At 44.2% G+C, this 14,129-nt stretch overlaps 1 protein-coding gene across 1 annotated transcript in view; it reads right to left on the bottom strand.

Moving 5' to 3' along the window:
* Nucleotides 1-12,952, bottom strand: part of RGL1 (ral guanine nucleotide dissociation stimulator like 1) — a 51,656-nt gene extending 38,704 nt beyond the window's left edge. Inside the window, exons 1-2 of the mRNA XM_084211416.1 lie at nt 12,830-12,952; nt 11,924-12,034 (exon numbers count right to left, since the gene is read on the bottom strand). Of these exons, the coding sequence (XP_084067542.1) occupies nt 11,924-12,034; nt 12,830-12,856 (138 nt within the window). The 5' untranslated portion in view covers nt 12,857-12,952. The remainder of the gene's footprint in view (nt 1-11,923; nt 12,035-12,829) is intronic.
* Between the last annotated feature and the right edge of the window lie 1,177 nt (nt 12,953-14,129).

The following is a 14,129-nucleotide window of genomic DNA, read 5'->3' as shown; positions in this document are numbered from 1 at the left end:
CAGAAATGTAATTTAAATTAATTGTGGAGCTCATCATCACTTTCTGCTCAGTCAGTAGAAACAAAGAAGGCCCTGTATGAGGCAGGAGGCAACAGTGCTAAATTCAAAATGGATTTAAGGATGCCACAAGTAATAATTCTGTTGCATAATACTAGCACAAATGCATATTACATAACCCAAAATGCTTTTATTCATCCTAATTGTATTGTTGTCTTTCCTTTCACACTGTAAAGCTTGCTCAAGCAGTACGCAGAAATTAAATTTATACCGAGTCAGGAAATCAGTGTAAACTGCCACTGTATCCAGTGTAAACAACAAGGCAAAAGTGATAAATTACTAACAGTATGAATAGCTGGAAATTAAACCTGTAGGTGAGGGGAGATGACATGCCTTCTGACAGAGAAGACAATACTTAGCAGAAGACTGATTCATATTTTTAAACAAACTGAACAAGGTATTTTCGTGGAACAACAAGTACCCAAGAAATGCTGTTATATGTCTCATAATAATTATTGTTATTAATAATGTAAGCAATACCTAATGCCAAATTTTTCAAAGCTTCCAAGAAGACATGGGTTAGCAGTCAGTAACCACTTTTATGACCATAGCATGGAAACATACCTAAACTACGTAATAAACTTCATTTTCATGGCTGTGCTTTTTACTACCCTTTGTTTTGAAACTCAGAGGCCTCTTCAGGGTGGGGTCTGAGTAGAAAAAGCAGTAATAGGAAGCTAATGTTTCCTAATATTAAGTGTTACCAGCTTGAATATTTATTTATGTGCTGAAAGAGTCCAAAAATAATAACTCAATCATTAGTCCAGGCCAAACTGCATTTTTCCTATATTATCTAGACATCACAAGGGATGAAGCATGGTATCTCCTGGTGTTCCTCTCCTGCACACACACCCCCCTACAGAGCCAGGGAGTGCCACACGTGTGTCTGCAGGCCATGGCTACATCCTTGTCCCAGCTGTACAGGTACTTTATGAGAAATTCTGCATTTCACAGGACCAACAGAGACTGTGACAACTGAGCTACCACACACCTACACAAATGAGTGCATCCTCCTGACTGCAGCACCAGCGGTGAACCCTCCTCTTCTGCCCCAGCACAAGCAGGGTGAGCTGGCCCAGAACCCTCTGCAGGTATTTGTGTTTTGGTTTAAGAATGCTGTGTTGCACTTGGACTGAAATCCTTAGGGAATGGACAAAAATCAAAACACATAATTATGTGGAAGTATTGAGTCAGAATGCAAAGTAAGTACAGCTTGCAACTGCGGGGGGCGGGGGGGAATAAGAAAAAAATGCCAGATAAATCAGAAGTTGTCCACATTGGTTTGATTTTTCTTCTTTTTTGAGGGGGTTGTTGTTTAACTACCCACCAGGAGTTAATAACATACCTCTGCTCTTCCCTGTCCTGTTCTCCCTGACCACCTGATGTTTTCCTGAACAAAGTGCCTGTTTTTGCAGGAAGAATGCAAGCCTCACGCTTTAAGTAAGTGTGCAAGAGTTCATTCACATTTTCTCTGCTCCACAGAGCCAGGAGCCTGGAGCACAGCCAGAATCAATCCGAAGCACTCCATGGAAGGAATGCAAAGGCCTAAGATCTGCCTTCCAAGTGAAACACGTTGTTGTTACTCATGGGGCATTTCCAACAGCAGCACAATGGGCTGCCATCTCCAAACCAAAGACACCGGCCCTGCCCTAAAGGGTTTCTACTCTAAGAAACACAAAATGCATCAGAAGTACAGCCAGAGATTACTACAAACCACAAAAGCAGAGGTATATCTTCATAATCATTTTCTTGCTGTATTTGCATGGAATATTAAAGCCAGGTTTCAAATGCACCTCAGAGCATTTAGTTAATTAATTTATTTTGCACTGAAGACAACAGCTAATCCAGATGAGTGCACTGACTTGTTTGCATCCCAACACCAAGACATCTCTGAAATGCTGTGAACCTCATGTGACAAGTTCTAGCCACAGGAATCCTCTGAACAACTGAAGGACATTCTGCACTCAATTCGAGTCAAAACAAAAACTCAATTTACTCAATACATGCAAGCTTGTGTGGGGCATGAACTATATTTAGGAAGGAATAAAACCCTAGGTAGCTCTAATATGATGGTCTGTTTCTTCTTTAGGATTTATAGATGCTAACACAGAGCCACTGGGATCTGGGAGTCTAATGAGATCTACCACAAGTCTCCAGTTTGAAGCCCAAGGGCTATCTCAAAGCATTCAGTCATTCCATATTGTTCATTCTGAGATCTTTCAATGGAAAATGCCACTTAGTAATAAAAACATGCTGTTTTACTTGCACAGAGAGCCCATGCACTCCCCAGAAAGGAAGAAACAGCTACTGAGTCAAAGAAAGGTTGAGTCTCTGTAGGGAGAAAGTACACAGCAGGTGAGGGGGTGGGAGGGGAAAAAAAAATAATCCTTTAAACTGCTTTCAAACCAAAAAAGGTGGGAAGAATATAAGAGGAAAAAATTAGATGAAGTATACTATAATAAAAGGATTACTCCACAAAAGCATCTGAAATGCCTACACCTCCTTAGTGCCACTGTGGCCCAGGGGCAGCACTAGTGGCTGCCATCATAGCCACGTGCAGGACAGCCAGGGAGGTGGCACAGGAAAAAGTCAGAACTCCATCAGTCTGCAACCCAGAAGAGCAAAAGGTTAGTGAATGTCACCATGCAAAGCAGAACAAAGCTTCATACCTGAGGTGGAGCTGCCAAAATCTCATTTTGACTGCCAAAGCTGCTGAAGGCAAGCTACACTCTGATGTGCAACAGATGGTTTATGCAACTAAATGGAGATAAATGTGAGAGGCCAGAAAAAAGGAAAAGAGTCTGCTGAAAGTCCTACCCTCAGAGGTCCCACGGTGGCACACAGATCTGAGAAAAGACCTGAAGGTTTGCAGTAGGTAGAACATTGCATATTTCAGCACAATGCTTGGAAGTGACAACAAAAAGCAAACAAAAAAAAGGCTGAGGAGCCCACATGTAGAGTACCCTGCTCTGCTCAAGCTGCCTCATTTTTAAAGCAGCTATTGTGAAGATGAATGGGGGAAAGCAAACAGCAACCCACACAATTCCTACTTTTGCAGAGTCTAAAACTGCACAGATGCAAACTTTTGCTTTACACACATAAAAAAAAAACCAAGATCTGAGCACCCAGAGTTCCCCTTAACCAGGAGGAGGTTGCAGGGCTGCTGGAAAACCAGCCCACACCAAACTCTTGTACCATGTGGCAATATGGCCCTGACACCTCCCGGGCATTAAAGTCCTCATGATTCTTTTGATAAGTACCTATGTTCAATCTTATTCTCCCTCATTAAGCATTTGCTGCAAATAAACTGAAACCAGAACATTATAAACAGCCACACATAATAATTGTAATTTTAAACTAAACTAGAGTTTAAAATTTCCCTCCTCTAACCAGATGCTATACAGGAAGGTGAAGAAATAACACACATAACATTCAGAATAACAAGTCTAAAGGAAAAGACGCTTCTCAGCTGCAGGACATGTTTGTTTCATCCCTAAATCACAAAAATTAATGTCTTGTGTTTTGAATCTCATGCATTTGCTTTCATTATTTATATAAATGTTCAATCCTTTCTGAATCCTCTTGGACTTGTTTGGACTCAATTACTCTGCCAGCAGCAAGTCCCTTCAGGTTAATTACATGTAATGCAAAATCACTAATTTCCTTCCCCCCTTGCTTTCCAAACCACACTGGAGATAACATGCCCCTTCTCCACTCACTGTTTTGAAGGCTTTTCCTATATCCTCCTATTCACTGCCAGAATGCAGCCTCAGTCCTACGAGGATTTATTGTAAAACTTGTACATCAACGCCAGTTGCACCAAGACACAAATAAGACAGTCCTCACCTTTTTGGTGTCTCCAACCCCTCTCCACCTGTGGATCCCCTTTCTAGGTTCTCCTACCTTTGAGATGAGGGAACAAGCACAAGGAACAAGTGAGGAGTTACTGTCATCTCCCTAACAGTATTTTCTAAGCTTCGCTTCGCTCCCCCCTTCCCTGCTGTAACTTAATATTTGAGCTTCCTTTCACAACTGCTGTTGCATGCGGGGCAAATGCTTCCACAGAACTCTGGACTCTCAGAAATCGAGGTCTTCTCCCCAGGTGGTTTTAATTAATTCACTTCTGGTCCTGAATTGTTTCCAGGTGCTGCTGTGCCTTGCTAAGCAGCTGCTCCTCGCTGCATGTGTCACATGTGAAGAAGATATTCATGTGATAACAGTGTGAAGCCACTAAATAAATATTACCATGCAGCTCTGACAGCTAATCCATCTCCCCTGACTTTTTTTAAAGGTTCAAACCCTTCAGCAGCCTCAAAACCCCAGCCTTTTTGAAGTCACATTGTCCCAGAAACACTTTTTCCCCATCTCTTTTCCACCTCCCCAATGAAAGGGGAATTTCCTAAACACACAGCACTGAGGCTGAATTTTAATCCCTATCCAATCCTACTTTTGTGCTGTGTTACATTACAACATCCAACATAGTCTAGAGAAAATCTGCAGCCGTGCTTTGAAAGTTATTTGGGTGAAAGGTGATGTAAGAATGCAAGACCATTATCTCTTACTTGGATTTGTTTCTTCTTTCCTTGCAGTCCCTAAATTGTCACCTGTTGGTGGCATGGTGCTAAACTGAAGTACAGCAGCCAGACATTAGCATGAGTTCAGTTTGGTTCAAGGTAAAAGGATTTCCATAAATAGTAAATGGATTTCCATGTCCAAAACACAGAATTCCTCACTATGGTTTTAATACTTTATTTAAATCTAAAAATTAAAAAAAAAAATTAAGCACACATCCTCAGAATCAATAAAATTCTTATTTCATAAGGTGTAAAAACTTAACATAGACTATAGTTGAGCCCTACATGCTAGTGTACCACCCAGGAAGAATTACAAGTCACTTTTGAAGAGCTTATCTGGCTACTGAACATAGTGCCTTTTGGGGTGAATCAAGGGCAAAAGTACTTTTGGGACACTGCAGGAGCAAACTGTGACACCTTCCCAGAGACAACTGCTGGTGAGCTGCTCAACCCTTCAGGAATTAGGTTCCAATTCCCTTTAGGAATCATCTTTCACAGTCTCTGATACTATCTTAATGCGGTATTAACACTAAGACATCACACACCTTTTGCCCCTGCTCTACAAGACACTACACAGGGACTACACAAAGGCAAGGAAGAGCAGGATCCACACCTAGCATTTATTTACCCTGTTACACAAAATAATCCTGTTTTCTCCAAGGGGCTAAGCCATGATCTGACCACTTTGTGCTGGCTTCTTCTCATAGGTGCACCCCCTTACAGTGCTGGCTAAAGGAAATTATATATTTAGAAAACAGCAGTAGTAAAAGATGCAAGTTCAAAGCGTGCATTTACACACATATTTTTAATTAGCTTTACCAAGGTTAAATTTAAATCCAAGTGTGACTAACGTACATGAAATGTTTCAGCCTGTTCCTTAAATGAAGGCATCAAAACCCCAACAGTGAAACTAATGGTTTCTCCAGGGCTGTTCTCTGTACAACATCTCAGTCCAGTTCATGCGCTGCATCTCACAGTCTTTCCGATGACACATAGCCACATTCCTTGCCAACTCTTCCTTAACCCAACAAGTGACCTACATCTAGCATTCAGAGAGAAAGTGCCAGCTCCTTTGCAGAGCAAGCAAAATTTGGGGCTTATTCCTTTCACTTACAGCTTAAAACAGCAAGCAAGATAACACTCAGTGATGTCAGCAGCAAGACAGTTAAGGCACTGGGATTTAGGGAGAACCTGTAGCATCCAAGTAGCAAAGTTTAAAAAAAACAGTCATCCTGGCTGTCAGAGGAATTCCCAGGGGAAAGCAATTACAGCACAGGATGTCATTCTAATCCTGCATGTCACAGGTAAATGCCAAGGGCAAGTTTTGTCCATGAGCAGGCTGGCTGGGAGATATCCAAAATGCAGATACACACAACGAGTGCAGCAACAGAACACTCTCCAGCAGCTTTACTCAAGAGGCTCCCTTAACCCTTTTATTCCACTTCATGTAAGAATCATTAGCAAGAGGTGCCCCTGCACAGCCCCAGGAAGTCAGGCTGGCCCTGTCTCTCCCTCGTTCCTCATGGCTGTGCCAGGGTATCCCAGCCCTAACTCAGCCTTCACAGCACCACAGGATTAAAGCACTGCCACTCTTGTCAGGCTTTGGCAGCTTGGAGTGCGAGGTTTTACACTCAGCTGAGAGCATAACACTGTGCTACAAAGCCAGTCACCCTTCTAATTATGCATTTTGGATTTGGAACTGGCAAAGTAATGGAGAATAATCTTTCAGGCTTCCTTTTTAGAACTCTTAATCGGCTCGGTTTCCATTTTTGAGTGTCACACAGCCTCTATTAACCAGCTGATGACTGTATCCAAGACTGCTACTGAGGATATCCCTGCAACCTAAACCAGGAAGCCAGGAGAAAAATATTCCATGAGAAGTCATTAATTAATAAGGGCTATGAATGGTACCATGGTACTATTATGCCCACAACTGAATGGATGACAGGAGGAAAGAGCCTACTCCAAACCAAAACACAAGCTGAGCGAGATGCCAAAGCTTTCTTCTGGATAACTGAGTACGTGTCTATAGGTAAAATCATTCTGTTCTTTCAGAATATACTACTTTGTGGTCTCCAGTACCCAACAGCCATCTTCCCCCAAGCAAACCCAATGTGAGGACACCCCAGCCTTCTTCCTTCTCCAAGACAGCTCCTCAGAGACTCTGGAGTGGAAGGTAGCACAGCTCAGTTTGATAGGAAGTCTGTCAGCTCCTTGGGAGCTGCTTTTCTGCTTCTGCCAAATATACAGCCAGAACTACACCCTGGCCTTGGTCTGGGCAGTCAGGATAGGCTGAGGGAACCTGATTTAGCAGAGGGAGGCTGCTTTAGCCACAAGTGACCAACATATGCTCTAAATCAAGAGACAAAAGAGCAAGCTGCAGCAAGGACAGTGATCAGCCAAGCCCTTGCCTGCTGCTTCCACAGGAAACTGCACTCGACCAAAACATCTGGGATCTAAGGGTAAGATGAAAAAGAAATCACAGAGCTGGCTCAGAAGGGCAAGTGGGAGGGCAGGAGCCAGCCCAGAGAAAATGTGAGGTTTTACTTCTTCCTCAATGTTGATGATTCCAGGCACCACTTAAATCTCAACCCATAGTTAGGAGGTCTGTGCTGGAAAGAACGAAAGAAATCCAGACTAAAGCTTCTTTCCTGAGATATTGATCAAGTCAGAGAGATGGTTGTGTCCCAGGTCCCAACTGGGATACAGATTAGTTAACCACAAGTTTGTGCAATGTTTTTCTGTCTGAACTCTCCAGCACAAACTTCCTGCCAATGTATGTGACTGTGGACGTGTTTAGAAGCCAAACTTGTCACATGCAGTTTTCAGTGCAAGGCAATCACTCGCATTACATTAAAAAAAAAAATTAAAAATTAAAAATTTCTTTCTAAAACACCACAAAATTCCCACTAAAGGTAATTCTCAAATAATAGTAGTGCTAAGAATGTACACAAACGTTAAGTGATGGATTTGCTACTTTTAGGTTCTTCCCTCTTTTAGCATTTTAAGGTACTGAAAAGCACCTTTCTAACAGCAGTTCATTGATAATTTCTTTTGGAAGAACATGTTCTGCTATACACCCAGCATTATAATATAAAAGACACTTTAAGACATGCTAGGTTTTGCCTCCATCTCTGCCTGAACAAACCCCAGAGCCATAAGTTTAGCTGTAGCCAAAAAGAGAAAGCAAAAAGTAAAAACCAAGTTTCTAAAATCTCTTCTAGATGTGTAATCCATGCATAATGAAGCCAGGCAGCCTGGCATAAGTGAGCACACTCTTTATCTTTCATCTGGATATTTAGGACTCAAAGGAAGAGGAGTCCTCGTCATCCATCAGTAAAGCAAGAAACTTGGTGGCGAGGATGGACTCTGAAAGCTCAGCAGTCATTTCAGGTGTGGGGAATCAGCACTGAGGCTTGGGGAACTCCAGTTCCTGGCTGCATTTCCTGTGACCTGCCCCACTAAATACTCACACATTGTAGGTCTCTTCCTCACTCCTTCCCAGATGAAGGACTCTGACAGGAAAGCCATTTGCAGCTAATCAGGAGTCCCTCGTGCCTGAGCTGCTCATTCCTCACCATCCCCTCCCCGGGCTGGACAGCGGTGCCCATCCCTCCCTAACACCGGCTAGGGCAGATAAAGCACTCGAGTGCTTAACAGAGAGCTCGCAATAGCCACTTCACAGCATTTCAAAACCTCGTGTGCTTTTGTTTTAGTAATCTTTTCCACCCGCCCACACCGCACCCATGCCTCTATTCTTCCTGCACCACTCTCTCCCCATCTCCCCACGAACTTCTCCACCCGCTGCTGTGTCCCTTCTCTCCAGCTGTTCACTGTTTCCCACAGATCACCGGCTGGAGTTCACCTCCCCTGGCACTGTCAGCACATTGCTCCTGGCCACAGAAATGCAGGTGTTTAGCGGCTGATCTACTCTTACATCCAGAGTTTGGCTGTCCTTTCCTACTTCTGGCTACAGTATGACTCAGCTCGTCTCTGTCATTGCACGGGTACCTGGCTGTCAGTTCAAGACCAAAGCTCCCCCCCAACATTTGTCTCTCTAGCTTTGGTGCCTTTTCTTCACGGACAATAGCACCATTCTCTCTGACATCCAGCCTCCCTATGGGCTGCATTCACCACCTCACAGGGAAGCTGAATCCCATTTTTCAGGTTCTTTCTGAAAACTAAGTTTTAAAACACAATATTCTCTTTCTAACCACATCATTCAAATTCCTTGCTGTGCTACCAAACCTTCCCTTCCAGGTTACCAATATGCCTTTTTCTCTAGCCTGACATAATGCCATTCAAACTGATGATTGTCCACCCCAAATCCTCCTTTTCCCCTCTTCTGTGTGTGCCATCTGTATGTACAAATCTCTACTTTGCCATCCTTTTCTCTCACAAAGATGTCGGGCCATGTAGCTCAGATTCCATGGCTTTTTGTAGCTTGTTCCTCTCTCTCCAGGATTCTGGAGACCTCTCAAAATCTATCCTGGAGACACCAAAATCCACTTTGTTTTTTAAAAAAACCCACATTCATGCTTTCTCTGGTTGAATCCATTGGGTTTGGGAGGGATTCTCTCTCAGTATTTCTAGAAAGTACACTTGACTTTTGAAGCTTTGATACCAATCATCAGCTAAGAAGACATATGTACAGACAACCCTCTTTTAATATCATGTCTGCACATTCTTTTAAGTCAAAACAGTGCTTTTGTGCAGCATCTCTCACAATACTGAGCTACCACTAAAGCTTTTAATATTCCCTAACACTCTAGTGCTTTAAGTCTTAAGCTTCACTAAATATTTAGTGACTAAGTATGTGGTGACAAAAGCAGTGGCTATTATTGGCATCCTTTGATGTCTAATATTAAATTTAAAGCTAAGAAATTCAGTGATTATCCAAAAGCTTCACTCTTCTGAAAGTTTCAGAACTGCTGATGTCTGCTTAAGTCACAGCCTGTTTCTCTTTCTCTTTTGTTAGTTGTAGAGTTTGAAACACAAGAAAGGCATTTCTGTATTTCAGTAGGCAAGTGTTTATGGTGCTGTAGTTGGAATCTTATGATTGGCCTTTAAACAATCCATTCTCTCATTACAGGGCCAACCATTCAGTGACCCTGGATGGGTTCTTAGGATGGAGAATCTCAAGGAAGGTTTATTAGACTTGACCTGCCACAAGAAGCTCAGTGCTTCAGAAGGGGTCATACTGCTAAGTGGACTTTTACAGGACACAAACTGACACTGAGAAGTTTTTTAAAAAGTAAATCCAGGCATGCATATGATCAATAAGTGAGTTACTATGTTTGTTACTGTGAAGGCTCAATACTTGCTGATGTACAAATATGTTGTTGACCTTGAGTCTTCAACCTAAGCCTTAGAGTACCATGAAAAAAATTAAGACCACCATTGCTAAATCCAACACCTTGTTAATTTAGTGCTAATGAGTTTCAAAGCAGAGAAAAAAATCATAAGCCCTTATAAACTCCAAATTAAAAAAAAAACAACCAAAAAAAACCCCAAAAAACAACAAAGTCACCTGATGACAGCTCTAAAAGAGACAATTTGGCTCTTCAAAGCCAAACTGCTGGGGGCAGGGATGGCTCTTCATAAATAATGTTTTGGGTTAGAGGCTATTTATTGATTTCAGGACCACAAAAAAAGCCATTAATAAAACAAGATCACAAGAAGAGCTTAAAATGTTCTGAAAAGCTTAAGGGAAACAAACAGCCCATATGTTCCAAACTATTTTAAAGTCATATACACAAGATTTGGGGGTTTTTGCTCATGAAAGAGACTAGACTGGAAGCCAAAGTCACAGATTTATGCCCGGAACAGGTGTGGATTTCTGACACATTATCCCCTTCCCCACAAACATTCTGACCTCAAAAAACCAACAACAGGCACAGGAACCTGACATCACTGCCCTGACCCTACAGTCCCTGGCCCTCCTATTGGGATGGGCAGCATCAGCTGTGGGGATGACCACAGGAACATACCAGCTCCCTTCCTCTGAGGACAGGACCAAGGCCTGGCAAACTCCTTCTATTACAAGGAACAACACAGCCCAAGCAGGCAAAAAAAAATTTCAGACTTCTTTTGTATTCAAAAAACAGACTTTTCTAAACTACGTTTATGTTTATGATCTTTACCCCTTACACAAAACAAGCTGGGAAAGTTGCAGGAGCTGAAATATACTTGGTAGTATTTTTTCTGGTAAAACCAGCAGGCAGAAATGGGAAATCTGCCACTCAAAGGAAGCAGATTTGAAATTATCTGTTCTGATTAGTACTCTGTGTACTTCTTGGAAACACGGGAAGGGGAGAAGGGGAGACTCTAAGCACTAGCTGTATGCAGGACAGAATTTGCTTATTTCTCCTGACGCTGGTTTCAGCTCTGCTGTATTGCTTCATGCCACAGGAGCTTCACAAGAAAATGACTGGATATAAATCTCAAGGCAATTTTAAAAGCCTTTAAAATACCAACATAGATGCTACATCAAGCCAACTTCTTGTATTACTGCCTTTGATCCCAAAGGAAAAAAAAAATAAACATAACAAAATACTATGAAAGTTACAGGCATCTCCTGCAAACCTGGCCCCAGCTGCCACAGCTGCACTGATTCCAATGAAGTGAGGACATTTTTTATCAGCTGGGGACTTGGCCTGATAAAGGTGAAGGCACTCAGCAGCATATCAAATCAACTGTGTGCATTTAAGCACACTTTACTTACCATTAAAGCTTTAGTGCTTTGAAAAATAGTACAGAGCTGTAATTCTTGCAGAAAAGCAATTAATTTCTCATCTGGCCAAGAAAGCAATACAGAAATAAGATCCAAACCAATATTCACTTAAGTTCAGAGGAAGTTCTGCTGACTTTGAGGGACCTTCACCAGTCAAAATAACATAACTACTTGTCTGGAGACCTGAGATAGGTTCCTAACAGCAGAAACGAGCCATAGTCCAGTCTGAAACAACTGTTAAATGTTCAGCTTCTCGGGCCATAAACTAAGATCCTTGTTTCTGCACCAAGAATCACCTGACACAGGGCCACGGCTGGTCAAATTGTTTTTACAGGTCAAGAAAAGAGGAAGAGTCAACATAAGGAGAGTGTTATTTCAGATGACCCAGGCAGACTAGTTCAATGTTTAGCTTGTTGTTTTTGGTTTGTTTTTTTTTTATAATGAGAGCGGCCAATGCTCGAAGTTAATATTGTAACAATTCCTGTGGAATTCAGCTCCCTGGACGGCTCCGAAGTCCATGAGCAGCCCTCCCCAACGCCTCCGTGCTAGCCTGACTTACCCCCAGCCACCTTGCTCCTTTGTTGGCAGCCTGCTGAATCTGCACTTTTTTAAGGGTGACATTGTAGACAGCTCCGTCTTCTACCTCTTCACCCCCATCCTGAAATGTGGTCTGCCAGGAAAAGGAGAAAGAAAAATAAGATGAAAAGGAACGTTCTCCCCCTTCTGCTGACCACAATCAGTCCCAGGTGCTCTGCTGCTCCAGGCAGAGCAGAGGAGATGGGCAGCACAAAGTAAACACAGCAATCAAAGCAATCCAGGATACCCTTAGGTTGAGGGAACACTGGAGATATTCTTGGCAAGCTGTCCTTTCCTGTGGTATCGAGATACCCGGACTTTCCATTTAACTGTTTTTCCCAGACTAGCACATATTTTAAATAGTTGCATAAAGTCTTTTAAGGAAAGTTTGGTTTTGATTAGCAGTCGTCTCTTTCCTCCCCCCTTTTCTACAGCAATTAATCTATTTGGCCTTTCATTTAGGGAAGGATTCGCACTTTTAAAGCTGCTTCAATTACTTCGGCACACAGCCTTGAATCTTTGAAGCTACAGAGCATTTAAAACACAGCGACATTTTCACTCTCTTGAGAAAGAGGGATCTGAAGCGCTTGTGATTTGCTCTTCCAAAAACCTTATTATTTCAAGAACAAGGGAAAAAAAAAAAAAAAAGGCAAAAACAAAACCAAGCAGCTTTAGCACCGGGGGAAAGCGGGGGGTGGGGAGGGGGCATATCCCGGTACCAGGCACAGCATCGCCGGGCACGGCACAGCACGGCCGGCATCGGACACGGCACCCCCGGCACCGGGCACAGCATCGCGGGGAGCGGGCACGGCACCGCTGGCACTGAGCATCGCCGGGCAGCGGGACCCGCGCAGGGCAGGGCAGGGCAGGGGACGGGACGGCCGGTTACCATTTTCGCTCTCCACAGCAGTTTCATCCTCGGTGCCTTGCCGGGCGCCGGGTGGAACGCGCCGCGCTTCGCCCGCCGCGGGCCGGGCCGAGCGGAGCCGAGCGGCCCCTGGGCTGCGCGGGAGGGACGGGCCGGGGGAGGGACGGACAGACGGATGGACGGGCACGGGGAGGCGGCCGCGCCTGGCGCCGCCTCGGCCCGGCCCGCGCAGGGTTTCCTGTTGATGGCCCCGGCGGAGCGCCCGGGCCGGCCCGGCCGTGCCTGCGCTGCCCCGGCAGCCCCCGCTCCGCGTCCTGCCCGGCTCCCGGGGAAGCGCCTCCTCCTCATCTCCCTTCTCTTCCCCTCCTTCCCTCCCCTCCCCTCTCTCCTCTGCCGCTGCCCGGGCAGGGCGCAAGGGAGCAGGGGCGAGCGCGGGTCAGGTGTCCTGGCTGCCGTAAGGAAGGAATTTTAAACTGTGCTTAACTTTAAAAACTTACTTCTGTCGGTTGGGAAGTAAGGAAATTAAAGGTTTTAGTAAGTCCTGCCCGGCAATCGCCGACTTTGTCCTCACTTTTATTCTATATCGTGCACAAAGAAGTCCCCATGATTCTCTATCCCCACTGTCCTTTGTGGATGCTCTAGCTGTAGGCAGCTGCTACGATCTCAAGACACCATAAAACCCCACTAACTTCGTTGTGTCCCGAGCTGTCTAGAATTACCTGCTCTTTGGAACTTAAAATAGGGATGATTCAAGTGCACAAATTCCCGTGCAAGGCAACGAAAGTGCTCAGAATTGAAAGAGAGCTCAGACCTCCCAAAGCCCCACTCTAACCTCCAGCATGTTCCCGGTTTCATTTCCAGTAGCGTTAGTGCCTGAGGAGCATCGCAGGCTCGGGGGCTGTCAGCACTTCTACCTCTTAACATGAGAAACCAAACGGAAGCCAGGAACATTATTTTCAGCTACGAAACCAAGACTGAGCTGTGTGGTCACAGGTGCCCTGATCTGGTCACTCGCCAGGCTGTGCTTTTAGTTTACGTGTGTGATCGTGAAGTGGTCGGCAATAAACAGACAGCAATAACCTGACCCAAGTGTACTGCACCAAATAATTGAAGTGTAGATTTCCCAGAGTCCTGTGGCTTCTCCTGTAAAACTGCAAAGAGCATTCTGAATGCTTTAGGTTTTGCAAACCACTCTTCCACATCGTAATTTTAATCTGCAGAAAGTGGAGCGTGCATTGAACCCCTCGTGGCCAGCCCAGCAGGTGTGTGAGTACCTGCAGAGCAAATTGCCATTGAACAGGACCAACATACGAGCGTATGC

Source organism: Fringilla coelebs (assembly GCF_963513975.1).
Source record: "Fringilla coelebs genome assembly, chromosome: 9".
NCBI classification, from domain to species: Eukaryota; Metazoa; Chordata; class Aves; order Passeriformes; family Fringillidae; genus Fringilla; species Fringilla coelebs.
Note: the sequence above shows the minus strand (reverse complement) of the source record. Positions and strands in the feature narration are given on the sequence as shown.